At 45.6% G+C, this 26,221-nt stretch overlaps 13 protein-coding genes across 13 annotated transcripts; 4 read left to right on the top strand and 9 right to left on the bottom strand.

The window, feature by feature from the left end:
- Positions 1-469: 469 nt before the first annotated feature.
- On the top strand, positions 470-5,425 carry CHC1 (clathrin heavy chain; the record flags this gene model as incomplete). The annotated part of the gene is made up of 1 exon (XM_037283802.1): positions 470-5,425. The coding sequence occupies one exon, from the start codon at positions 470-472 to the stop codon at positions 5,423-5,425; it is 4,956 nt and encodes a 1,651-aa protein (XP_037139698.1).
- Positions 5,426-5,787: 362 nt separating this feature from the next.
- Positions 5,788-8,871, bottom strand: SPT16 (chromatin-remodeling protein SPT16; the record flags this gene model as incomplete). The annotated part of the gene is made up of 1 exon (XM_037283803.1): positions 5,788-8,871. One exon carries the CDS (start codon positions 8,869-8,871, stop codon positions 5,788-5,790), a length of 3,084 nt encoding a protein of 1,027 aa, XP_037139699.1.
- Positions 8,872-9,113: 242 nt separating this feature from the next.
- Positions 9,114-10,412, bottom strand: SIP2 (Sip2p; the record flags this gene model as incomplete). The annotated part of the gene is made up of 1 exon (XM_037283804.1): positions 9,114-10,412. One exon carries the CDS (start codon positions 10,410-10,412, stop codon positions 9,114-9,116), a length of 1,299 nt encoding a protein of 432 aa, XP_037139700.1.
- A 307-nt stretch (positions 10,413-10,719) lies between these two features.
- Positions 10,720-11,811, bottom strand: HG536_0D05480 (C2H2-type zinc finger protein; the record flags this gene model as incomplete). Its single annotated transcript, XM_037283805.1, has 1 exon — positions 10,720-11,811. One exon carries the CDS (start codon positions 11,809-11,811, stop codon positions 10,720-10,722), a length of 1,092 nt encoding a protein of 363 aa, XP_037139701.1.
- A 727-nt stretch (positions 11,812-12,538) lies between these two features.
- Positions 12,539-13,054, bottom strand: SMB1 (mRNA splicing protein SMB1; the record flags this gene model as incomplete). Its single annotated transcript, XM_037283806.1, has 1 exon — positions 12,539-13,054. The coding sequence occupies one exon, from the start codon at positions 13,052-13,054 to the stop codon at positions 12,539-12,541; it is 516 nt and encodes a 171-aa protein (XP_037139702.1).
- Positions 13,055-13,234: 180 nt separating this feature from the next.
- On the top strand, positions 13,235-13,630 carry CHZ1 (Chz1p; the record flags this gene model as incomplete). The annotated part of the gene is made up of 1 exon (XM_037283807.1): positions 13,235-13,630. One exon carries the CDS (start codon positions 13,235-13,237, stop codon positions 13,628-13,630), a length of 396 nt encoding a protein of 131 aa, XP_037139703.1.
- A 67-nt stretch (positions 13,631-13,697) lies between these two features.
- On the bottom strand, positions 13,698-14,243 carry HG536_0D05510 (uncharacterized protein; the record flags this gene model as incomplete). The annotated part of the gene is made up of 1 exon (XM_037283808.1): positions 13,698-14,243. The coding sequence occupies one exon, from the start codon at positions 14,241-14,243 to the stop codon at positions 13,698-13,700; it is 546 nt and encodes a 181-aa protein (XP_037139704.1).
- Positions 14,244-15,174: 931 nt separating this feature from the next.
- On the top strand, positions 15,175-17,421 carry FIR1 (Fir1p; the record flags this gene model as incomplete). The annotated part of the gene is made up of 1 exon (XM_037283809.1): positions 15,175-17,421. One exon carries the CDS (start codon positions 15,175-15,177, stop codon positions 17,419-17,421), a length of 2,247 nt encoding a protein of 748 aa, XP_037139705.1.
- A 108-nt stretch (positions 17,422-17,529) lies between these two features.
- Positions 17,530-20,070, bottom strand: ZRG8 (Zrg8p; the record flags this gene model as incomplete). Its single annotated transcript, XM_037283810.1, has 1 exon — positions 17,530-20,070. The coding sequence occupies one exon, from the start codon at positions 20,068-20,070 to the stop codon at positions 17,530-17,532; it is 2,541 nt and encodes an 846-aa protein (XP_037139706.1).
- A 205-nt stretch (positions 20,071-20,275) lies between these two features.
- Positions 20,276-21,454, bottom strand: NCS6 (Ncs6p; the record flags this gene model as incomplete). Its single annotated transcript, XM_037283811.1, has 1 exon — positions 20,276-21,454. The coding sequence occupies one exon, from the start codon at positions 21,452-21,454 to the stop codon at positions 20,276-20,278; it is 1,179 nt and encodes a 392-aa protein (XP_037139707.1).
- Positions 21,455-21,549: 95 nt separating this feature from the next.
- VAM7 (Vam7p) lies at positions 21,550-22,635 on the bottom strand (the record flags this gene model as incomplete). The annotated part of the gene is made up of 1 exon (XM_037283812.1): positions 21,550-22,635. One exon carries the CDS (start codon positions 22,633-22,635, stop codon positions 21,550-21,552), a length of 1,086 nt encoding a protein of 361 aa, XP_037139708.1.
- A 161-nt stretch (positions 22,636-22,796) lies between these two features.
- SKI8 (SKI complex subunit WD repeat protein SKI8) lies at positions 22,797-24,083 on the top strand (the record flags this gene model as incomplete). The annotated part of the gene is made up of 1 exon (XM_037283813.1): positions 22,797-24,083. The coding sequence occupies one exon, from the start codon at positions 22,797-22,799 to the stop codon at positions 24,081-24,083; it is 1,287 nt and encodes a 428-aa protein (XP_037139709.1).
- Positions 24,084-24,373: 290 nt separating this feature from the next.
- CLG1 (Clg1p) lies at positions 24,374-25,630 on the bottom strand (the record flags this gene model as incomplete). Its single annotated transcript, XM_037283814.1, has 1 exon — positions 24,374-25,630. One exon carries the CDS (start codon positions 25,628-25,630, stop codon positions 24,374-24,376), a length of 1,257 nt encoding a protein of 418 aa, XP_037139710.1.
- Positions 25,631-26,221: the final 591 nt, after the last annotated feature.

Raw genomic sequence — 26,221 nt, forward strand, 5'->3', positions numbered from 1 at the left:
CAATCAGGTATAGCTTGTGTGAATTGACCAAGTAATGGTGAGGCTTGTAAGTCTTACCTGTGGGAACGCTCGCACAGTGAGAAGAACCATATTTTCCAAAAAAGACAACTGAGCAATCGTTAGAATGATGCCAAGGGAGCTAGTCGTAGTGTTGGAAGCTGCCAGCGCTGGTAGACTGGTTATTATGGGTTATTGTATGTGTCACGTGACTGAAAACTCTATTACCCGCTCCAATTGGCTGTTATGCTAGCGGGTTCTGTGCCCCCCTTTCTCAGTCCCAGGTGGTCGGCTTTCCTGAAGCCGTCTTTTCGAGAACAGATACAGAGTACTCCTAACTGGAATTGTTCCTTTTCATACCTTTCCGTGAACCTTTAATTGTACCAAGATAGAAGGTAAGGAGGAAGATATTTACTGTGAATTGGCGTCAAGCTCATAACAGATCTCCTGTAACTTACGAAACACAAGAAGCATGAGCGATCTACCAATTGAATTCACAGAATTGGCTGATCTTACGTCCTTGGGTATCTCCCCTCAGTCCCTGGACTTTAGGTCAACCACTTTTGAAAGTGACCACTATGTCACCGTTAGAGAGGTCCAAAACGGCGCCAATTCGGTCGCCATTATTGATTTGGCTAACGGTAATCAAGTAACAAGGAAAAACATGGGTGGTGATTCAGCCATAATGCATCCCTCGCAAATGGTCATATCGGTGCGGGCTAATGGCACAATTGTTCAAATCTTCAACCTGGAGAACAAATCAAAGTTAAAATCGTTCACTTTGGATGAACCGGTCCTTTTCTGGAAGTGGTTGGATGATGAGACGTTAGGTTTCGTTACCGCAAGATCGATCATGACATGCGACGTTTTCGATGGGAATGTCAATGGCAAGCCTGTATTGTTGACCCAACGGCACGTAAGCTTGAACAATACTCAGATCATCAATTTTGTTTCGAACAAAAAGAAGGACTGGTTTGCCGTTGTTGGTATTCTCCAGGATAATGGCCGCATCGCAGGTAAGATTCAGCTATATTCAAAGCAGCGTAACATCTCCCAAGCGATTGATGGTCACGTCGCTATGTTCGCAAGCATTCTTTTGGATGGAAATGCTGCACCAGTGCAAGTATTTGTTACTGGTAATAGAAGCGTAACTTCAAGCGCAGGTGAGCTGAGGATTATTGAGATCGATCACGATAATTCTCTACCTACTACCTATCAAAAGAAGAATGTTGAGATCTTCTTTCCTCCCGATGCAACAAATGACTTCCCAATTGCGGTACAAATCTCAGAAAAATACGGGGTTATCTACCTACTGACCAAATATGGGTTCATTCACTTATATGAATTAGAGACCGGTACAAATCTTTTCGTCAATAGAATTACGGCGGAGTCCGTTTTCACTGCTACTTCATACGACAATAAGAACGGTATTGCATGTATCAACAAAAAGGGTCAGGTGTTGGCCGTTGAGATAGCCACCACTCAGATCGTGCCATACATTCTGAATAAGCTGTCAAATGTTTCATTAGCTCTAACTGTGGCTTCTAGAGGTGGTCTACCAGGTGCAGATGATCTTTTTCAAAAACAGTTTGATTCATTGCTAAATCAAGGAGATTATCAAAATGCTGCAAAGATTGCGGCATCTTCGGATCAGCTTAGAAACCAAAACACAATCAATAGATTGAAAAACGTTCAAGCAGCTCCAGGAGCTATATCCCCAATCCTGCTGTATTTTTCAACCCTTTTGGACAGAGGTAAGCTGAATAAATATGAAACGATCGAGTTAGCAAAACCAGTACTACAACAAGACAGAAAGCAACTATTCGAAAAATGGCTGAAAGAAGATAAACTTGAATGCTCCGAAGAACTAGGTGATGTTGTCAAACCATTTGATGTCACTCTAGCTCTTGCTTGTTACTTGAGGGCTAACTCTCATGCTAAAGTGGTTTCATGTTTAGCAGAATTGCAGCAGTTTGAAAAAATTGTTCCATACTGTCAAAAAGTCAACTTTCAGCCAAACTTCCTCGTCCTTATCTCTTCCCTAATAAGATCTTCTCCAGATCGGGCGTCTGAGTTTGCGATTTCTCTATTGCAAAATGCCGAAACAGCCTCACAGTTAGATATCGAGAAAATTGCAGATCTTTTCTTCTCACAGAACTATATCCAGCAAGGTACCTCTCTTCTTTTGGATGCTTTGAAGGGCGACACGCCGGATCAAGGCCATTTACAAACGCGGGTGCTAGAGGTAAACCTGCTACATGCACCTCAAGTTGCTGATGCCATTCTTGGGAATAACATCTTCTCCCACTATGATAAGCCTACCATTGCCTCGCTTTCAGAAAAGGCTGGTTTGTATCAGAGGGCTTTGGAAAACTACACAGACATAAGAGACATCAAAAGATGCATTGTTCACACAAGCGCTTTGCCCATTGATTGGCTTGTGGCATATTTTGGGAAGCTGAACGTCGAGCAGTCGCTAGCTTGCTTAAGAGCTTTGTTGGATAACAATCTGCAGGCTAACATGCAGATTATTGTTCAAGTTGCTACAAAGTTTTCAGATTTGATCGGTTCCTCCGTTCTAATCAAGCTTTTTGAAGAATTTAAAGCAACGGAAGGGCTCTATTACTATCTTGCGTCACTCGTCAACTTGACAGACGATAAAGATATTGTTTACAAATACATCGAGGCCGCCGCTAAAATGAACCAGTTCAAGGAAATCGAGAGAATCGTCAAGGACAACAACGTCTATGATCCAGAAAGAGTGAAGAACTTTTTAAAGGATGTTCGATTGGAAGACCAAATACCATTAATAATCGTTTGCGACCGTTTCAACTTCGTCCACGAATTAGTGCTGTACTTGTACAAGTCGCATAACATGAAATTTATTGAGGCGTATGTGCAGCAAGTTAACCCATCAAGAGCTCCTCAGGTCGTGGGTGCTTTGCTTGATGTTGATTGTGATGAGAAATTCATCAAGGATCTCTTGCAATCTGTTCTAGGTCAAGTTCCGATAAACGAGCTAACTGATGAAGTAGAAAAGAGAAATAGGTTGAAGATCCTGTTGCCCTTCCTAGAAGGTACTTTGTCGCAAGGTGTTCAAGACCAAGGTGTGTATAATGCTTTGGCCAAGATCTACATTGACTCAAACAATTCTCCAGAAAAGTTCTTGAAGGAGAATGATCAATATGACACAATTAATGTCGGTCGTTACTGTGAAAAAAGAGATCCGTATTTGGCTTATATTGCTTATGAAAAGGGTTCGAATGATGGAGATTTGGTCAGAATCACTAATGAGAACAGCATGTACAAATATCAAGCCAGGTACTTATTGAAACGCTCTGATCCGAATTTGTGGAACGCTGTTCTATCAGATGACAATAATCACAGGTCGCAGTTGGTAGACGCCGTCATTGCAGTTGGAATTCCGGAGTTGACCGACCCAGAACCTGTTTCTTTGACAGTCCAAGCTTTTATGGCCAATGGCCTCAAGTTGGAGTTGATCGAGCTATTGGAGAAAATAATTCTCGAGCCATCACCTTTCAGTGATAATGTGGCATTGCAAGGTCTTTTATTATTGTCAGCAATCAAGTACGAACCAACTAAGGTGGCCAGTTACATCGAAAAGCTAGAAAACTACGATGCCGATGAAATCGCCCCACTATGTATCGAGAACGGGTTGAATGAGGAAGCTTTTGAAATATATCAGAAGCATGCGAAGCACGACAAAGCTTTGAAGGTTTTAGTCGAGAATGTTATGTCTTTGGATAGGGCTCAGGAATACGTTGATAAGATCAACAGTCCCGAGCTTTGGTCTCAACTCGGAACTGCCCAGTTGGATGCCTTGCAAGTTTCTGCTGCTATCGAATCATACATTAGGGCTGAAGATCCGTTCAACTATGAGAACGTCATTGAGGTTGCTGAACAGGCCGGGAATTTCGAAGAATTGATCCCATATTTGATCATGGCAAGAAAGACTTTGAAAGAGCCCAAAATTGATGGTTCTCTTATCTTGGCGTATGCTGAATTGGGCAAAGTTCATGAGATTGAGAACCTGCTTTCAACCTCAAACGTTGCAAACCTGGAGCAAGTTGGTGACAAACTGTTAGAGAATCAGGATTATAAAGCCGCTAAGTTGTGCTATTCGAGTGTCTCAAATTACTCTAAACTGGCTTCAACTTTGGTTTTCCTGGAGGATTATCAGGCTGCCGTTGACACAGCAAGGAAAGCATCCAACATAAGAGTGTGGAAATTTGTCAATGCGGCTTGTATCAAAAAGAAGGAATTTAGATTGGCCCAGATTTGTGGCTTAAATCTAATTGTGCATGCTGAGGAGCTTGATGAATTAGTTGAAATTTATGAATCCGGTGGGTATTTTGAGGAACTCATCTCCTTATTTGAAGCCGGTCTTGGTCTTGAAAGAGCTCATATGGGTATGTTTACCGAGTTGGCTATTCTTTACTCCAAATATGAACCAAAAAAAACATTTGAACATTTGAAACTGTTCTGGTCGAGAATTAACATACCAAAAGTCATCAGAGCTGTGGAGGATGCGCATCTGTGGGATGAACTTGTTTTCTTGTATGCTCACTATGACGAATGGGATAACGCCGCTTTAACTATCATCGAGAAGTCTGCGGACAATTTGGATCATTCTTATTTCAAGGAGGTCATCGTGAAGGTCTCGAATTTAGAAATCTACTACAAAGCTATCAACTTCTACGTGACAGAACATCCATCCCTTCTAGTCGATCTATTAGCTGTATTGTCCCCAAGATTGGACATTCCTAGAACAGTAAGGATATTCTCCAAGTCCGACAATCTGCCATTGATCAAACCTTTCTTGATCAACGTATTGCCGAAGAATAACTCCGTTGTGAATCAAGCCTACCACGACCTGATGATTGAGGAAGAAGACTACAAAGCTCTACAGAGTGCTGTCGACTCATTCGATAAGTTTGACCAACTAGGTCTCGCTGCAAGACTCGAATCTCATGATATTATTTTCTTTAAGAAGATTGCCGCATTGTTGTACCGCAGGAACAAAAAATGGGCCAAGAGTTTGGCAATTCTGAAAAATGAAAACCTATGGAAAGATGCCATCGAAACTGCCGCTATTTCCGGAGACGCTAAAGTTGTGGAAGATTTGTTAGTATATTTTGTTGAGCAAGACAACAAGGAGGCCTTTATTGCTTTACTATACACTGCATACAACCTGGTCAGATATGAATTTGTGCTGGAGCTCTCATGGCTACATTCATTGGAAGATTTTATCAAACCTTACGAGATATCTGTCAAGAAAGAGCAGTATGACACGATTGAAAAGCTCTCTAAAAAGCTAGCCAGCGAATCGGTTGATTCGGAGGGCACTGAAGGACAACCATTAATGTTGACAAATGGCTCGTTGGGTTTTCAGCAAACAGGTTTTTAAGCGATCAAGCCAGAACGCCTCGCTCTGTTTGGTTTGAGGGGACTAAGTACAGCGATGCACATCTTTGGTCTACATTGATCTTTATTTGTAACATATTGAGGAAATGTCGTGTATCATTCGTCTATTATTGTGATTATATATATTATATCGAGCTCTAAACGGCGATGAGCAGGTTCTTTCACAGCACTTCTCCAGGTACCATGAATCTATTCAAAATGAAGGCAGCGAGACTAAACATGAAATGCTTTGATACATTTTTATTTAGAGTACATAGGCTATTTATTTCCTTAGGATATCTCAAAGGAAAGAATCCGCATATTGATTAAATTTCTGAGATTCGGTAGCGATTCGTCAACACTTCATTACTCTTTGAAGTTACTATTTCGGTCAGCCTTTGCGGCTTTCTTCTCTAACTCATCCCAGTCCTCACCGTCATCGCTTCCATCTCCACCACTAAAGTCCTCACTTCCTTCATCGCTAAAATCTTCTTCCTCAGAATATGCGTCTTCACCAGATGACGCACTTTCATCAGAGGGTTCCTCTTCCGATGCTTCATATTCACTAACTTCTTCTTCGCTCTGATCCGAAGCTTCATCATCGGATCCTGTAGCTAAAAAGGTCCAACCGCCGTCGAGGAAAAACTGATGTGGATCCTCTTGCAATGATTTCATGATGGTACTCCAGTTCAGATTGATGGATGAAACAGTGTAAGGAATATCCATATCGGTTAACCACTGCTTCAGGAAATCCAGAGATTCTATGGGAACAGTGTTGATATGTGTCACAGGCTTATTGAAATCCTTGTAAACAAAAACCATATCAAAGTTCTTTAATCCGAATTGAACCCTTTCCAAGATACAAATTTCGACTTCTTCCAGGTTGATAACCAAAAACGGTGGCTCAATTAGTTGAACCAGGCAGTCGGTTGTGGGCATACAGAAGACCGCGGATCTACTGGGAACACCTTGAAATCCCAGATCCCTGAATGTACTTTCAACAGTCAGTAAACCATTGGAGGCCTCAGCAATAGCATCGGCAAAATACTTGAATTCTTTATCTAGTGCAGCACGTTTTCTCCTTTCTTCCTGCTCCTGCTCTAACTCGTCCTCATCACCATATCTTCTAAATTTCATTTGGGATTTTCTTCCAATACTAGTCTCATCAACAGCCATATCAGACGCTTCACGGTAAAATTGGACATCCTGGATTTTCTTTTTTCCCATCAAAATGGGATTCTTTAGGTGAATATGAATGATGACTATCAGCTCTCCCTTACAAGACTGGAAAATTAGATTCTTAATATTAGAGAAAAGGATGTCTATCCTGCTATCAGTCCTGAGTGGCGACTGATATCTGATACCATTCTCATGAATAAAAACAGTACTAGGGACACGTTTGCTGTCCGGACTTGGTCTAACAAAAATCTGATCAAGTCTCTTTGTTCTACCAGATCTATTTTCGATAAGCTTATCCTGCTGAACAACGTCAGCGAGCACTTTACGCTCCTGCTCACGCTTTGTGGACTCTTTCTTCAAATCTGTGATTTGCTTAAAAGCTTCACTGATGCGGTCTCCATCTTTAGATCTTAAAGTAATAGAACGGAAAAATTGATTATCAGGTGAATCTTCATAAGGCAGCTCTTCAACCTTCTTGGAAATGCCACCGGCTCCTGGGGAATGGAAATTTAACCGAATGTAAGTGTATTCGCCCTCTTCATTCTTTGACCCGTTCTTATATGAGTTGATGTGGAATGGTACTGGCCTACCGAAAATTGGTAAGATAATGGTTTGACTTTTCCAATCAACATGGATTCTCAAATCGCGCACGTTAGTGGGAATCTGCGAATCACGAACATACGATTCATACTTCTTGAAATATTGACGTGGTTCGTTTCCTGAGCCATTAGCATCCGCTGCGCTGAACCTCAGTAATCCATCTTTCTGCAACCTGTCGTGTAATTTCTTTTGATTCTCCTTACGAATCTGCTCCTTCTGAATTTCCACAGATTCGCCGCGAGCATCACCACGCAACTTTGTTTTCAAGATTTTTGAGTTTGGTTCAGGTTTCACCGGCTTCCTTGGCTTATTTTTCTCTGCTTCCTCTTCTTCGTTGTTGAAATAGAAGGAGATCTGAGCTTTTGATTTTGCGCAGTTCGTCAACAGACGAGGTTCTCCGGTCTCCCGTGCCAAGAAGACTGTATCAGCCTGTTGAAGAGCGTAAGTCTTATCTGTCTTTGCGTCTCTTAGGTTATTGAAACCAAAGGATATATTGAAACAGTCGCCTGCCTGAATTTTACGTGTGTCGTTCTTCGCATTTAATATAAAGGTCGAATCCCTAAATTCAAGACCTATAAGTGAGCCGATATTTTTGGTTAGATTTGCCACTAAATCAGGTCTTACCTTTTCGACAAACGAAACAACCGACTCGTATACTTCTTTGACGATCCGCCCAACTTTCAGCTGATTTTCAACGATTTCTTTCTGTAATTCAAGCATAAAGTCGTAATTTCTGACCATTTCTTCTGAAGGATCGATGAGAAAAGTCCTCGTGACGTTAGAGCAATAGTTATTATAACGTATACCACACGAAGCCAAGATACACCCATTACCTTGTAACTGGTCATTGTTGGATCTAGCCGATACTCTCAGATCAAACTTGCCACCAGACTGAATTATGGGCGAATAGGTCCAGTCAAGGAGATCCACACTAAATTTATGGCCTGGGGGACATAGTCCCGATAGATCGGGCGCCATTTTTTTCAGAAGCTTCACGTCATCGATCTTATTTTCGATTTTATCCGACAGCTTTGCATTAGTAATCCTCAAATCCTCATCTACAGCTCTGACCATTTCATCGGTGAGCAAATCCATAAATTTATCAGAGGCTTTACTTGCTACCGCTAGCATTGCTTCTTCTATTTCATCTTTCACTTCCCACACTTTTGAAAGACCAAGCGAGATGTCGAAGATCTCGAATTCGTTCTCCTTGACCGCTTCTTCCCACAGCGGATTCCATTCGGTCATAAACTTACCTTGGTAGGAGTTCTTCTCAGGTGTTCCAACCTTTTTTCCCGCCTCTTTCATCAACTGTATGACATCCACAAACAATTTCTTATTGTGCTCCGGTTCTTTACTATTCCTCTGCCACAGTTCCAGTTTCACTTTCTCATCTTTAAATAGGTCAACAGCTTTTTCCAAATGCTTAGCCTTGGCTGCGCTTGTTATAATCACAATTTTCGATGGCACCAAAACGATCACAGTAGCCCGGAATTCATAACTCAGTAGCCAATTGTGAAGGATAGTGGTTTTCTGATATGGATTTTCATCATTCGAAGAACCAAAAACGAATAACAGAGAATTTGGCGAATTATCAAACTGCTCGTATTGGGAATGAAGAGACAAAAGCCTCTTTTTGAAGAGATCATAATCAATATTCAGTTCCTCCATGACGAGATACCAAATAAGAACGATCCAATTAGGTACCGGACGCGGTCGCTATGGCTCTCACTGCACACTTCAATTAACTTGAAAAGTTTGCCACCTTTAAGTTTTGATATAGCGATTCTACTTACAGTTGTTGAGTGCGGGTAACTTGGGTCACGTGAATCTACTGCAATAAGCTTCAACAGTCGCTACTAAAGCTAGTTTCTATAAAGCTGCTTAATCTGGAATGATTGGGACCATCGATCTCATGGCAATGGAGCGTACAAGATCTGGGTGACGTACTTCCTTTTATATCTGACGATGGAGGCGACACACAGGGTATTATGCTTGATACTGCTGGTCGCGAGATGGTTCAAAACGACATGATTCGGGATGGGCAGAGCACCGGAATTGTTCTCATTGTTGTCTCCCTGCGAGCTGGAGTAACTGTTCAGCGGCACGTCTTCTAAATGGGGAGGCAGCTGTGGGGGAGTTAGCCACGCCATATTTTGGTGGTTGTTTTGCTGCTGGTCGAGCGTTAGGTAGTACTGTTCCATAACGGTGGGATCCGTAAAGACAGCAGGTATGTCCTGCGTGTACTCTAGGGAGGGCTTTGCTGGCAGTTCCTCACGGAATCGAGTGAATCCATTACCAATCTCATCGGGCTCCTTCTCGATCTCCAATGCAATGCGAGAACGCGCACTTACAGGATGCGTAGTCTTGTCCTTATCCTTCCTGGAGCTGTAAGGAGGCGGTTGTTGCCCACTCGCCGGCGGCTTGCTAACCTGCGACGGGGCCGTCACCTCTAGGTAATTGACAAAATTACCCATTTGATCGGTCGCAGTTGGCAAGTAATCGCTAAACCTCAACTCATTATCCACAATAAACCTGAATCTGTGAGTGCCAACCGGCAGCTGTAGTTTCACATGTAGTAGCCCAGGATGACCTGGCACCGGCACCAAGCCTATCATCTTTCTCCAGCCCGTGAACGAACCAGTCACATAGACTTTCTCACCGCCCTGTTGCCAAGTTATATCGACCGGGACCATGGAATCTCGAAGCCCCGAACGTTCTCTCTGCTGCACGTCCTGTTCCGGCCCTTTGCGCTCCGAAGCTGCCGGCGAGCCGCGAGCCCCGCTATCTTTATTCGTCTCGTCTACACTGCTACCGCGTATATCTCCGGCGCTATTCAGACTTGAAGTGCTACCATCGCCAGAGTTATTTCTTTCATCGCCCGAGTCCGCCTGGTCGTCCGTTCCATGCTCTTGGTGCTGCGAATAGGGGGGGATCTCATCTTCGTCATCGTTGAATATCAGCGTCGACTTCCGCCTTGCCACCTGGGGTGGACGCGCTTCCAACTCGGGAGGTCCATCGATGTTCATCTGCGACAATGAATGGCTCAAAGATGTATCGGTTCCCTCATAGGGCGAGATGTCCTCCCTGGAAGCGTCCCTCACGTCCAGCATCGAAACGTCCTTATTTTCTTCCGCCATTGCTTTAGAATTTACTCCACTTGAACCTAACTCGCCAATGTGATGATGTCTTTTAGCCGGTATATTTCCCATGGAGTTCGAACACGCTTATCTTACAACAGAGTTCTCCACAACCGAACAACAGATTCACCAGCCCAAAGCCAACAATCGTATCTCACTGACGGATCCACTGGAACAATCGGCGGCCTAGATAAGCCCAACAGCCTCGCAATCCAACTCTATATCTGTATCGACATCCAGTCAACACTGTCGTACAAAGCTGTGGTTTCCAGGTCTTCTTACTGAGTATGCTAGCGGGTGCCGTGCTTCGCGATATTTCACCATAATAAGCTGAATCTATATACTTCTATCAAAAACCTGAATCGTTAATCATTGCCATCTATTGTACATTGTTCCCGTCAATCACCGCTGCATTTGCGTCTTGAAAGTTATGTATCTGCTTTAAAACGTTGCTTATTGGCGGTAGCTTGATTTTGGCCGGATGCGATCCGTTGAGTGCGTCGCCAGTGTCGAGATCGTCGCCCTCATCGTCTGCGTTGTCTTCGTCGTCTGTAGTCAATTGAAAACTGGCTTTGCCCGGTGTTCTGCGGGCCATGCTGAGACTCGGGCGCTTGCTATCCAGGTAAGCCCCACCGAGCTGCTCTTTGAACGTCCTGGGATCGTCGTTGTTCAGCATGGTCGCCAACGAGACGACGCTGCTAGCTGCAGAGACAGGCCGAGACCCCACCGGGGAAGTGGGCAGCGAAAGTGTGTCGTTCCTCGTGAATCTTGTCTGTAGCGGTGTCATGCCTTGTAGTGAGCTCAGAACTGAGTTTAGCGTCTTTGTGAACTTCCTCTGCGGTTGCTTGGCCTGACTTGGTTCCTTCAGGCTCACTGGTGTACCCGGAACAGAGGCTGCAAGGAAACTGCCGGATCCGGAGAAGATCGAGGACCCCACGTCGGTCGATGCCAGCGAGCTGGAAGAGTTGTAATACAGAGGTAGAGCCGGCGGGGCCAGGTGAGCGGGATGTGGCGACGTTAATGGATTGCCCAAAGCAGGCGACGCGGCGTTCGGTACGGCTTTGTTACTTGCCAGCCTTGGCGGAACCACTATTGGTATAACCACTGGAGGCAGAGTAGTCCCCGGCGGAGAAGCCGTTATGCCTGGTAAGTGATGCAGAACGTCCGCGCTCGGCGCAATCGCTGACAGTACTGAGCTATCTTCCTGTACAGAGGTGGGCTTGTTTACGCATTTATCCCTCTTGGATCTTCGATGAGAGCTGCCTGAATGGGTCCTTGCATGTCTTTTCAGCTCATCGCTTCGACTAAAGCTCTTCCCGCAAGTTCCAAAAGTGCAACGATGCGGTTTCTCGCCTGTATGCGTTCTGATGTGCCTCTTTTTATGCTCCAATCTATGAAACCCTCGCGCGCAAATCTCACATTTGAAAGGCCTTTCCTCATTATCTGCTGGAAAGCTATTTTTCTTACTCATTGCGAGCTATTAGAAGCTATTACTTGCTTTTAGTTCTACCAATCGCCAGTTGGATGGATCATAAGCTATCTATAAACTGAATTCCACAACACAAGGTAGCAGAACCCCACCTTGAGGACCCGATTCTCGGTTCGTCTTGACCACTGCTTGTTATAACTCTAACTGACATGGGTGACCTACGGAACAACTCTTTGCGGACGGAAAAATATGAAAGCCGCCTACGACGTTGTCTGCGCTCGCGAGCGAGAAAAGTTCTTCCGTTTCTTTTGTTCTCGCCAGGCCTCCCGCATTTTCATTAGATAAACGGAAAAACTCTCTGCGCGCTTCTCACGCCTACGTGTCTTCTTCGGCGGCGGAGCAATGTTCATGAAGCGGGTCAACCGCGCAGCTGGAAAAACGTTCGATCAGTAGACGATATATTTGGCGGAGGTGGGGGCGGGACATTAGGGGTTTTTTATAAGCTTTTTTGCTAGTTATTCCGCCTGCGCTCCATCTCAGAAGTCTCGGAAAATCTCTACAGACCCGGATAAATAAGCCTTTCCTATAGAATGAGAAGTGTATACACCTATAGTGGCTCGACAAGTCGACAGTAAGTCTTGAAACGACAGAAGCAGCAGCGCTTCTTTATCTGCTCTTGGTATTACCAGTTCCTCGCCAGGCATCCTCGCTTGTGGTCAAACTTACATATTGGCCCAACAGTGTACAGTTTCTACAGAACACTTACCCGTCACCTTCCCACATCTTGTCTTTTCTTGAATCCCGGCGGCGGCTGAAATTTCCTCTTTTGAGGCAGTGCATCGTGTGGTAGTCCGTTTGTTCCCGTGGCGTACCTGTTGGACGGAGGCTTGTTCACACCGCTGCTCTTATTCTTGGATCGCTGTCTTCGTTGCTTCTGGATTTTTTTCTGTTGTTTCTCGACCCCGGCCAGTCTCTCCTTCTTCGTCAGCGCTGGTTTGTCCTCCACTACTGTCGACAGTATCTGTTCGCCTCTTAGTATGGTCAGTCCCAGCACTCGCTTTTCCACTTTGACGGCCGTGTCTGTCAGGTCTCTTCGCAACTTATCAATCTGTGTTCTGGGAACCCTCTCTTCCGTGCAGTTCTTCAATACAACGTTCATGTGTTTGTCAAACGCCATCAGCTCTCCGATATAGACTCTGCCATCCTGACTGATAATCCGCAGTCTGTAGCCCACCAAATTGGACAACCTACTATTCTGCTTCACGCTGAAACTTGCCATGGCCATCCTATTGAACAATCAGACTCTCCTATTCACTGAGACGTGGTTCTGCTTGTCATCGAAGTGTTTAGCTGTGTAGCATTTTTTTCCACCAGCAATTACAGGTATCGAACTAGCAGAAAATAAGGCGTTCATCAGGTATAACAGAATACAAAGCCAGGCCTCTAGGAAGGTGCCATAATCCCAATGACTGAAGCTAGCAAGGACAAGAGATCGCTGGAGGACGAAACTGCGAAAGAAGCGTTTGAAAAGAGCCCAGAAAAGAAGAGTTCGCACAAGAGAAGAAGAAGGAACTATGACGAGCACGATGCTGAGGTTACCAAGGACGAGGAGACCAAGAAAACTACCGAGGACAAGGAACTAGTCGACGGAGAGGAGGAATCTGATCTAGACGATGCTAAATTGGACGCAATGGTGGATCAGGATGAGGCCGAAGATGATCTGGCCGAGATAGATACCAGCAACATCATCACTACCGGCAGGAGAACTCGTGGCAAGGTGATCGACTACAAGAAGACCGCGGAGGAACTGGACAAAGAGAATGAGGACGCGGAAGAAGAGGACGCGGAATTCAAAGAGTGAACTCGCGGGAGCTATATTACGTTTTACCTACGATAACCCTATTGACGATACTATGTAGAATCGATTCTTAGCAACAGTTGCTTGAACTCTTCTTTTTGTGCTCATTAGGAGCCGGAGTGAGGCTGATGGTGGGGCCCCTCGGAGCATTGGCTGCGCCGTTGTTGTTGGACTCACCCAGGTCGACCTGGTGCTTGCTTACCATCTGGTATATCGCGGTGATCAACTCTCTGAAAGCCAGCTCGACGTTCTCGCTCTTGAGAGCGCTCGTCTCCGTGAAAAGCAGCTGGTTTTCCTGCGCAAAATTCCTGGCCTCATCGGTGGGTACCGCACGCAGGTGATCCAGATCGGACTTGTTACCGATCAGCCCCACCGCTACGTTGTCGTCCGCGTTCTCCCTCAGCTCCGTCAGCCAATGGTTACAGTTCTCGTAGCTGCTGGGCTTACTTATATCGTACACGATCAGCGCTCCAACCGCGCCTCTGTAGTACGCCGAGGTGATTGCACGGTATCTTTCCTGGCCTGCCGTGTCCCATATCTGCGCCTTTATCTTCTTGCCCTCCACCTCGATGGTTCTCGTTGCAAACTCGACCCCGATGGTCGACTTAGACTCCATGTTGAAGTCGTTAGTTGTGAACCGCGACAGTAGGTTCGATTTACCGACTCCAGAGTCCCCAATCAGCACAACTACGCCACGTTAGTAAACCAAGCCCTCAGATCCGTTTTTCGTCCAACCAACGATAACATACTCTTGAATAGATAGTCATAATCGTAACCGTAATCCTCGTTATTCATCCTACACCAAACCCGTCTTGCAAGCCACCAAATGAACACTCCAAACGCCACCTAGAGACACCTCAACGCTGGATACTCGCTGTTGATCTTTTAAACCGTCCTACTAGCTGGTTTTTCCTTACAAGCACCCATCTAACTGTATCGAGGTTACTTTAAACGAAGAACCGATGAGCAAGATTAAGCTGAATAGACGGTCGATCTGGCTGTTTCGAAGCCTTCAAGCCCTGCTGGCGGGCGTCTGGACCGGTGCCGCTGGGAGGAGCCGCTTACGCTGCCGCGAGAGAGTGCTGTGGTGTTCTTCAGCGCTCAGGACGCCAAACTACGTGACGGGATGCCAAGAGCATCGAGAGAGGCGGCCAGGACGCTGCTACGCCCAGGATACGCGTTGCTGTTGCGGGTTGACACGCGCCGGTAGGGCTGAGCGGGACGGTGTCGTTGATTTTGCGTCAAACTGAGCGGTTCGCCGGAAAGACGTCCCTGAGAACAAGACTGGCGGGTGAGACCGGGGCAGCAGAGGCTCAACACGCTTGGTCGAGGATCCTGGCGCGTTCCTGACGCAGATTAGTCGTTGGGAGCGCATTTCACGTGGTTTCGAGTTGTTTCCCAATTGGTGCCAGATGTAAACAAGGCTTTAAGCCCTGGATGTTGTCGAAGAGAAGAAAGAAAATCGAGGAATTCAGCTGTTGAAGGGTGCTACTACAGCTTCTCGAGCAGCACATTGCACTGCCGTTTTGGTTCGAATAGTGGCCCCGATGAGCCTGCCGTTAACGCCTGAAAGAGAGGCAGAAATCGGGCAGGTTGACAGATATGAGTCAGCTACGCAATTGCATTCGATTTTGAGAAAACCGAATCTCGAGCTGGATCGCTTGTCTCCCAGTCCCCCGGTTCTGACACCGTCGCAAAACCAAAAGTCTGTGTCGCCAAAATCGCAGGTACGATTTTCGATCCCAGATTCCAGTGGTCTGCAGCACGACGGTTCGATGGATGAAAGAGGCGCGACACTACCGTCTCCTTCTAAGATTGTGTTCCCCAAAGATGCAGACGAACTCGAAGATGGCAGAGGTCTGCGGGCTGGCGATGGCATGACCAATCGTGGACATTTTGTGGATATGCACTCTCGGGTGATGTTAGATGTCCCTGAAGACATCTGGAACTTCCACACGGCTAGGAAAGAGCAGCACAGAAGGAAATCCCTGCAGTCTGGCACAGAGCAGCGACAGTCGCACAGGTCACACAGTCGAGGCTCATCTTTGCAAGCTATTATCGTGGAAACGATGGACTCGATATCGGATGAACGCGGCAGCCGCTTAGCACCTACGGTCTTGGGGAGACCGGAACTGTTTTTAAGCCCGGAGTCCCCTTTGAACAGCTACAACATGCCTGTTCCTCTGGAGATTTCGCTACCGCCATACTTGTCCCCTCTGAACAAGGAGAAAAAGAGGGCGAGTGTTGTTTTCGATGGCGAAGGCTACAGCCGGTTTAAAGAACTATCGTCGCCAAGTTCTGACGACAGCGGCTCCATACGATCCGCAGAGCATGATTTTTCTTTCAGCATCAGCCATAGAGATGACTCAGATGTCGATAAAGCACTGGGTCTCGATGAACATGCGAATGTTAACTTAAAAATCCAGAATAAAAACTTGAGGAAACAAAAAATGTCGCCGCCCCCTCCATTCGCAGAAAATCAACCCTCTCCCTCGCTACAAGTATTGTCAACCCCCCTCAAACAAATTCACATTCCAGACCTGGAGAAGGAATCACAACTTAGAAGCGCTAATGGGACCTTGAAGTTTTTTGATGAATTTGAACCTTCACCACAACTCACAATAGCCACACAAGAGAATAAACAAATACCTAGCCCTGAAAGGCGAGTAGACCAATTGGATTTGAACTTCAGCTTTCCAAATGCTCGAGATTCGGATTTTGAAAGGGTTGATCCATCACCAACTTCGACAGAGTTCGAAAACAGAAGAAGAAGTCTGCAGCGTGATTCAGCACTTCGAATCGAAGGTCACAGACATAGAAGAAGCAAAAGCATACATAATACCGAAGATATGTTTGCGGCAACGTCAACTCCGCCAAGGATACCCAGCAGATCGCCACTGCGACCCAAATCCCCGAAAAGCGACAAAGCAACGGAATGCTCAAGTGGTCAGACCGATACAAGAGGGATGTCCTCACTTTATGAGGAAAATGACCAGGCTATCGATGACACCTTGCACAACCCAGCGGAAGTTAGCCATCAAAGTGATTTGGAGGCCGGAAATCAAACAGAAGAAAGTATGAGAATAATTTTAGAAAGAAAGGTAAACGTCCAAGATGGGACCAAACAGACATCCAGTGATCATGCGGCCAAAAATCATCTTACTTCCATGCATTCCTTTCCCGAGCCTGTTCGTCCACCTGGGGATGCCGAACTACAATCTTTGGGGAACGTGTCAATTAATCTACTGTCACCTAGAAGAAGCCTATCAAATGTCGGTAGTCAATCATCGCACAACTCAGAGTTCTCACGGCAAAGTCCAGGCAGTACCGCTACGTCACAGCCGTCAGAGCCTTATGCATATATTCCATTTCTTAACACAGTCAAAAACCACAACTATCCACAGCACACGAAAGCAAGAGGAGATGAAAAGAATCACGGTTTCCACAGCATTTACGAAGTTCGAAATGGAAAGAAGGTTGAGGTTCTCGTCCTTGATGAAGATAGTTCAAAGGATGAGACAGAAACACTTTCCACTACAGCAGAAGACAAAATTTCATCTAATCAGCAGAGGAAATCAGTCTCCTACGAAGAAGCTATCAAAAATTATGCCAAGATTCTACAAATGTGTGAGCACACAGCGTCTGAGGCAAAAAGCGTTATCTTGCAGCTTATTGAAGAAGCTTCATTAAATTCTAAAAACGCTTATCGTCCTCCACCTTTAGCTTATACGAGTGCACCACAGGTAGCCGAATCAAAAAACTTGGGTAGAACACAACAGCGCAAGCAGCCCTAGCTAAACCGAGAGGAATACATGACAGCTTTTGAAAAGTGACGGAAAAATGTGATATATGACACATAATGCAATTGTTTAAGTACAGATGTTTAATTAATGCTAAGCCCTTCACTGCAGCTGTAACGATGGGGAATTGTCGACCGAAGAAGAGTTTTCCTGAATGGGGCTCAAAGAATAGTCATTCAAATACTCTGGTTTCGGTTTTTTGAAGGAATTGGTAGGTGTTACGGGGTTGCAAGCCTCCCCATTCTTTTTGATGGGCGAAATAACGTAATCTTCGTTGTTATTGTTGGGCGACGTCAGATAACCTTGGCCAGCCTGAGGTGATTTTTGTGCTGATCTTTCTATCGGTGAGCGCTCCCCACAATAGTTAAAAAATGTAACAGTCTTATTCTTTATCTCCAATTTGTTTCGAGTTGGTGTACTCTCTCTAGCAGCACCAATTGGTTGTTCTGAATAGCTGTGCGTGCTCCTAAATGATCCTCTATTCGAAAGTTTTAGAGGAGATTTATTTGAGTTGAGATCCTGCTCTGTGTCTGAAAAGTCGAAATCTTCGGGCACCGTATTGATCTCATCTAGGTAATCATCTTCGGTGATTCCGTTACGCTGGTTGTACTTATCTTCCTCAGCCTCATCAATAAAGTAGAGATTACTCATTAAACCTGGTACTTCGGAATCAAGGCTGCTGTTCAGATCGTGAATCTTCAAAGTTTGCGATCTTGCAGGCCGCGGCAGTGATGGTGTAATATTTAAACCAGGGCTCAGATGAGAATCCGCACTTGCCGCTGAATCCATTGAAGGGTCCATTGGTGGTGTTACGAATATGTGCACAGGCGTACCGGATCGAACTGGCAAGCTCTGCGCGGAGCTTATATCTTTCCCTGTATGGTTGGAGATGTCTTTGGTGGCATCTTTAAGTCCATTACTTTGGGAATCATTTTCGATAGAGAAGGCGTGAGCTAACTGCTCCTTGTCGTAAATGGTATTATCAGGCTCATCGTTGTTGCGAAATTCGCCGTTCCATCCGCTGTCCACTTCGCTTTCATCGTCCTCATCACTGTCAACAAGATCGAAAATATCGGAAAAGCTTTTGATTGCTTTCGTCGTCATCTTCTTTTCTGGTGGTCTTTTCTTCGATCCGGAGTCCGCAGCATTTTTAATCTTAGAACAGCCTCCGCCATACTTATTGTTCAAACTTCCCTGATCATCAGGATTCGATACCGGCAGTTCTGTGGGACTAGTTGCGGCTTCGTATTCTTGGCTTTCATCCTCCGTGTTTAGTTGATATTCAGAGTCCTCAGCATCGTCAGATAAATCAAAAAGGTCATTATATCTCTTGAGCGGTTTTGCAGAATTTGGATCTGAGTCACCTGGACCGTCTGCAGGACTGGAAACTGCGATGAAAGTCTCATCAGTGAGATGGAAATCATTGTTTTGAAGATCATCTCCATAAAAGTTCATATCTTCATCGAAATCCTCGTCATCATAGACATCATCGATATATACCGCCTCTTTAGGTTCTGGTTTCGAATAATACTTCACTGAAGATGTTCTGCCATTCAAACCGCTCATCTCGAAGGAAAACTTAGATGTGTCGTCATCTTCCTCGTCAATCTCTGGCGTACGCAACATTGACCCATCATCCTCCTCTGTCTCCGAACCGTCATGCTTCTCTGTTTCAAGATCAGTAGCGTCTTCGAAACTGACAGAAACGCCCAGATGGTCCTTCTTCGAAGCATCTGAAGGATGAGCTTCATTCGTTGCCCTACCATTCAAAGCCAGCTGCTTTTGTGTGTCTGATGAACTTCCAGGTCTATCACTTGTATTATCTGGTTGTTCCAAGTTTTGCAATGGAGCTAATGGAGAGATGGTTGATTCTAACAAGTTCAAACTTACCGTTGATGATTTCTCCAAGGTAATGATATCGTCATGCGAATGGATTCTTGCCTGCCTATTCTTGCTTTTGACCTTCCAAAGCTCGTTGTAAACATGCTTATCTCTAGTCGGCTCGGAGCGCCTCAGCAATTGCTCATCAGCCGACGATGTGCGAGGAAGGGCATTCTCATACGAAGCTGTGGTGAGAGATGAGATAGCAGAACCTCTTCGCAGGCTGGTTATTCGCACAGCGGGTTCCAAATCTTGCGAAAAGACGTTATCTCCGCCTGAAGGATTGTTCAGAATGATAACGGGATGCTGCTTGTCCGTGTTGTCACCCCAATTATGTGTGATTGTGCCCTTGATAGATGGGATTGTCGCTTCATCTCCGTTCAATTGCGTCGCTTCAAGCGTGGAACCCGAATTCCTGCTTGGTGCTTCTGTGATATTTGGTATATCATGGTTACTTCCTGATGATGCTGCAACTTGAGCTAAAGCTGTTGACGAGGAGTTCTTTTTGAATAGCTTTGTACTGAACATTTTCTTGTTAGCCAACCTGTGAAGGGATTCAAAACTGGGTGAATGCTTCGAGCCATTGCTATTATGTGAAATCTGTGTTGGAGTTGATGGAACAAAGGCCAGCGAATCCTCGAGAATCTTTTGTGATGTTGAATTATCACTTCGTCGTCCTGTTTTTGGTGGAGATACTGCTATTCTTGAAGGACTTTCATCCAGCGAATTCGCCTTCTTGTAGGACTTGATAAACGACCTCATCAGCAGTTGAACCGTGACCAGCAGGCTGCTCAGCCGGTAAACATGATTCTTTCTTACTGATCACTTACTGACCAACTCATCAGTAAGGGCTCGTTCTTTTTCCGTGCTGTCAGACTGGCGCAGCACTAATTATCAATCGAAGAGCATATATAATAAAGACTGCTCCTGGGTGCTGAGATTCTGTATGTAAATTGTAGTCTAAATATCAGAACGTCAATCGTTCCAGTTCCCTGGTCAGGCGGGCCGCTCCGCCGGTTGAAGTGTCCGTGTCGAGAGTCATCTTAGCTCGATTTCTCTCTAGGCCCTCCAGTAATATGCATGCCTTGCAGATCTTGTTGCTCGACAGATAGCCACACCTTTCGCAGGTGTTACCGTCCACAAATTTCGAAGGTCTTCCCAGCGACACTGCACCATCGCTTCGTACTTCCATAACTTCCGAAGGCGAGATCTTTTTCTGCCTTTTTGGCTTAAGGACAAGGTTCTCTCCGCTATGGATGATATCCAGGATACAACTGGGCCGCTGCATCTCTAGATTCTTCATGAGCTCTCTTGCTGTACCTCTGAAAGCCTCCGGGGCGTAGGAACACTCCGTTGAGAAATAATCAAGCTTCTTGTAGTGGGCATACAGTACAATTTCCTTTTGGTAAGAGTATTTGAAGGGCTTCGATCTCTTGATCGGCGACCCAGTGCTTTGCGTTATGATGGCGGTCGACTTCTCCAACCGAGCAACATCACCACGAAATATGTTCATTAAAACCGTCTCGGCCATGTCGTCTGCGTTGTGGCCCGTGACAACGTGCGCTATGCCAAGTTTCGCTGCTCCACGGTCCAAGGCCTGTCTTCTGAAAACACCACAATACGTACAGCTGTTCCTCACACCGGCACATGCCACGATCTCGTCCATCGTCCAGTTATACAGGTCTCTGTAGGAAACGATTTCCAACGGCAGATTGTATTGGACCTGATTCCTCTTCACGGTCGCCAGCGAGTCATCTCGATATCCGATTATCCCCTCATCGATACTCAGTAGAATGATCTCAATACCGTAATCATGCCGTTCGTTCAATAGCTTTAGGATGTATGCCAGCACTGTAGAGTCCTTACCACCGGATGCCCCCACGGCAACCTTCTCCCCCCTGTGAAAAAGCTTGTTGCTGACAATAGTGTTATGGATCTCAGTTTCGAATACGTGGAAGAAGCAAAGTTTGCAAACCTTTTGTAGGTTTTTCGGCCTCCTCAGCAGAGCTTTCCGACAGTGGCATAGCTCGCACAGTTGTGACACTTTGATCTCTGATTTTCTGTTAACTGGATCCGATGGTGGAGTGAAGGACATAGCTGAATAGTCAAACGACACAGATGATCTTCTTTTCGATATCTGGCCCATATCTCGTCATTGTAGCTAAATCCACTAATAGTTTTTCAGGAAAAAAGTGGAAAACTCGCAATGCGTTTAAGCCGCTGGCTGGGTTCGAATGGGCGCTAGTCGCTGTTAAACTGCTTGGCCTTTCTGTTGGCAACACGAAGCCTCGTCGCTGTATCGTCAACGTCGTTTCCCAGCAGGTCTAGTAGATCATTCTGTTGTGCTAGTTCCTGGTTCATTTCTATTGAGAGGTTTTTCTGTCTTTGGATAATCTTGCGCATCTCTTCCAGTTCCTTATCTTGGTCCTGCATCTTGGACTTATGCAGTTGCAGAAGTTGCCGGTTATCGAGCTGCTCGGTCTCACCGGTCTCACCAAACTTCCGCCGACCGGCTAGAGGTTTCTTGGGAGATCTCTGCGCAACAGAATCCGGGAACAATGCGCTTCTTACTCGGTCGTCATCATCGGCGGTGGGCTCTCTTCCAGAACCTGAGTAGCTGTCCGCGTCATGAGCCTGTTCAAGCGCCATTTCATTGACGTCACGCTTCAGGGTGGACAGCAGATTGGATCGCCTTTCTGCCTCGGTTTCTCCTATCTGCCGGGATTGGCTTTGCTCCCGTAGTCCAGCTTCCATGTTGTACAGATCAAGACGCAGCTCCATCAAGAGCTTTGACCTCTCAGAGCTCCCCGCGCGCCTGGCCTGCTCCAGGATCGTCTTCGAGTCCTTCAGCTTGGTCATCCACTGTGCTGCATCACTAAGATCAAGCGAATGGGTCTGATGCACGTTCCGACTGCCGGACTCACCAGCAGTTGCGTTCCAGCCTGCAGATAGTTTAAGAAACTTGGAGACATGTTCGGAGTTTTTCCATTTGGTGTCGAACGAATCGTTGAGCATATCCTTGAGAAACTTGGCCAGCTGTGTCTTTCTTTCCTCGATGATGTAAGGATCGACAGCACTTCTCTTCCAGCCAAACCTGCGACCCGGCAACTCATAAGGCAGCTCCGCACCGAATTGCTTCTCCAGCTTGTTCTTCAGGTCCAGAAACTCGGAATACCGTCTATATACGTGTTGCTCGTACACTTGTTCCGGTCCATGCCCTGAATCCTGTCGAACAATCCTGATCAGCACGCCGTAGAGGGCGTAGGACTCCTTCATAATCCGAACGTCCTCGAGAGCCACATCCACTCGAATATTCTGGCCCTTCATGATGAAGCCTACCGGCTGACTAGTGGTGAAGTGAGACCTCTTTGTCTAGTAGTGGTTATGATAGCTAATGTTCTTGTAGTCGAAGGGCTAAAAAAATGTCCACCTTGGTACCAACAAGGAGGCGATTGAAGGCTAGTTAGCGACGTCTAATAGCGCTGGAAATGTCAAATCTGTTCATCTCAACCACGAATTGTGGTAAAGCTCACGAAGCTGATATCTTTGGTCTAGCTGTGTGTGTGCCATACACTGTAACATGCTCTGGTGACGGTTCAATCAAGCTGTGGAAAAACAAACTGTTGGATAATGAGATGGCTAGAGATCATTTGATTACTCAATTCGTCAGTAAGACTGGAGTCCATCACGTAGACGTGTTCCATTCTGTTGAGAAAGGCGGAAATGAGATCTGCGTAGTGGCCTGCGTAGCCTTTTCTGGCGAGGTCTTCTTCTATGAAGTGGATGTGAAGAATGGTTCACTCAGGAGTCTAGATTTACTGTCTGCGAAGGAGAAGAAGAGGTCTTACTGGGCTGTGAGATGGTTCAAGAGCGAGGACCAGATCGTGTGCCACCAGTTCGCCGCTACAGACGTCAAAGGAAACACATACGTTTGGAGATTCCATCCTTTCACTCACGAGATCGATGAGGAGGCAGCACAGAAGGAGAGGTTGAAGAGGGAGGCAAAGCTGAGGAGGAACAACTTTCAGCCGCTAGATGAGGAGCCTAAAGAGGAGCACAATGACCAGAATGGCACCAATTTGGAGGTTCATCTGCATCTCACTGCGCAAGGGGAGATTCCGGTGTCACAGCCGGTGTTTGCTACATCCCTGGACATTTCGCCCAACGGTTTGATTGCGACCGGATTCGCTAATGGTAGCGTAGTCGTTTCGCAGCTCAGTACTTTGAGGCCTGTCCATAGCTTTGAGGGTTTCGAAATACAGGGTGTGGAACAAAACAGCAATACAGTTCGTGCTGTTAGGTTCTCGCCCTTGGGAACGCTGCTTGCTGTTGCGAACGACTCTGGATCGTTCGGTTGTGTCACGCTGTATGAAACAGAATACGGCGAACGGGTAGGATCGCTATCGGTACCGACTCATAGCTCTCAAACAAGCATAGGGTCTTTCGCTCATGACGGATGGGTCTTTGACTTATCCTTCAACACCACCGGCGAAACGCTGGCGACATGTGGTTATGACGGAAAAGTCAGAGTCTGGGAGGTTAAATCAAGAGAACGGGTCTCTACAATCAATCTTACGGCAAATGATATCGAAGACGAGAAAGAGATCTTGCTTGAAGATGAGAATGGCAATTCCCTGAAAGTTCCACCGGTATTCGGCGTCAGCTTCATTGCCAAAGGTGTTCGTGGTGGTATGGGTAGTGATTCGAACGAAGGATTATGTTGTGTATGTATGGACCGGAGTGTAAGGTGGTTTAGAGAAGCTGGTGGTGCTTGAGCGATGGAAGGCTATACAGATCACAATGCTGCACCTCCGGTTTCCTTCTGTAAGCACATAAAGGAAATCCGAGTTCCATAACCAAGTAGCGGTAGAAAAAAAAAAACTAACATACTATGTATAGAAAAAAAATTTGGTACCTTTAACTCTAATTGATGTATCTCTTTTGATTCTTTCAGTCCAAACAGTGCCTTTCCGAAAAATACAACCTTTTCAATCCAAAATACTGATAAATGACCGAGCTACTAGAGATCCCGCATAAAATAAATATGATCAATTTGCGTTTTCGATCAGCCGCAGAAAATGGTGGAGTAACTATAGTAGTTGTCGTCAAAGCGAGCAAAGTTTGGATTTGGTTGATGCTTCCAGGTTTCATCACTATTCCAAGACCTGTTCATGGCTTGTGGATTGTAGTTGTAAAACTTGTAATCCTTGTGGCAGGCAGAGTACCCACCATCGTAGTTCAAATTAACTGGTGAGCTCATAATACTTCTCTGAGGGAGCTGAGAGTAACAGAAGTCATTTTTATCCTCATCGTAGTAACAGGGTGAAGAGTACACGTTACTGGAAACTTGAATTGGCGTTTCGTATCCTGATGGCGGTGACAAATAGTTATCAGAGGAGTGAGGAGTAGGCAGAAGAACTGGCGGCGATGGACATCTCTTCTCTTGGCAGAAAACTTCAAAAGTTTGCAAGTAATCTTCGTACGAGATAAATTTATCGTCAAATATTTTCCAATCAAAAGCGCTTAACCAATCGCGTTCATACTCGTTTACCAACGACAATGACATACCAGTGGCCTGCGTCCATGATTTGTTAGTGAAAGTTTTATCGTCATTAAATTTGTTGGCGATAACGAACGCGATCATGGTGTTCTGATAAATGACGTTGACCGAGTCACCACCTATGCTTTGAATTCCTTCGGGCAGTCTATCGATATATTTGGAAAGAAGATCCAAAGCAAGGAAAATAGTAACTGATGGCAGTCTGGTCGCATTCAACACCGATGAAACTCCCTTAATGAATAGATCCATAGACTGGGTTGATTTGGCATTGAGATCGCAACCAAACGATATGTAAGCATTCCTAACAACAAAATCTGACATCATATCCAACTCGTAGTCCAAAAACTGATTCACACCACCATTAACTTGTTCCTCATGTGCTGGTTCCTGCACAACTGGCGCTGGCAAAACTGGCGCCTGAGCTTCTGCAGGGACCTGAGCGTTAGTATAGTACATCCCCAAAGGTGGTAAATTGTTCTGCAGAAAGCTCGAGGCTTGTCGATGATGAGAAACAGTGGGATGAGGAAGAACCGGTTGATGGTAAAATGGCGGTTGAAAAGACGATAGATTCTGTAGCGGCGCTGGCGGATAATAACCATAAGCATTCATGGAAGCCTGATCTGAGCGACGCGCAGCAGAGTCAACACTGTAACTGTGTTGATGATGAGCTGGGCGCGAATGTTGCTGCATCACCGGGCCAAAATTACCGGCGCCACAGCTTGCAGCCGGATAGTGACCAGGATAGTACATAAAAGTTGCCATCCCTGGCAAAGAAATTCCAAAAACAGAAAAAAAGGCTTCAAAGGCTCAAGACAGATTAAATTAATAACTACCTTGATAACCTTTGTTCAGAAAAGTGTTCAGCAGCAAACAACACAGTGAAGTGCCACACACTTTTCTCAAAAAAAAATTCGATGATAGAATAGCCACTCTACCAAAGAAAAGGTCCGAAGAACCTTCTAACCTGGCAGCACTTAAGCTTAAAACGAAGGTCTTGCGAAGCTTTCGAAAATAATAGCTCAGAAGTTGCTTTGATCAGACAACCACAAAAAGTGTCCGATTCAATAGATATCAGAAAGAACTGAGAAACTGTTAAAAGATCAACAAAATCTTGCCTTGGATCAATCCAAAAGTTTCTCTAAACCCCTGTATATCAACAACTTTCAAATAGCAGATTCTCCTTTCTCTTCTTTTGATAAAAAGAAGAAGAAGAATGGATTTCTTGTCCTATTGTGAACACAACAAGAACTAAGAAATAAAACCAAATCAACCTGGTCTTAAAAGGCCTTGGTGAACGATCAGAGTCTTAGGTTTCTTCCTCTTACTAACTGCCAGCTCCCAGCTTGAAATTTT

Source organism: Torulaspora globosa, chromosome 4 (genome assembly GCF_014133895.1).
Source record: "Torulaspora globosa chromosome 4, complete sequence".
Classification (NCBI taxonomy): Eukaryota; Fungi; Ascomycota; class Saccharomycetes; order Saccharomycetales; family Saccharomycetaceae; genus Torulaspora; species Torulaspora globosa.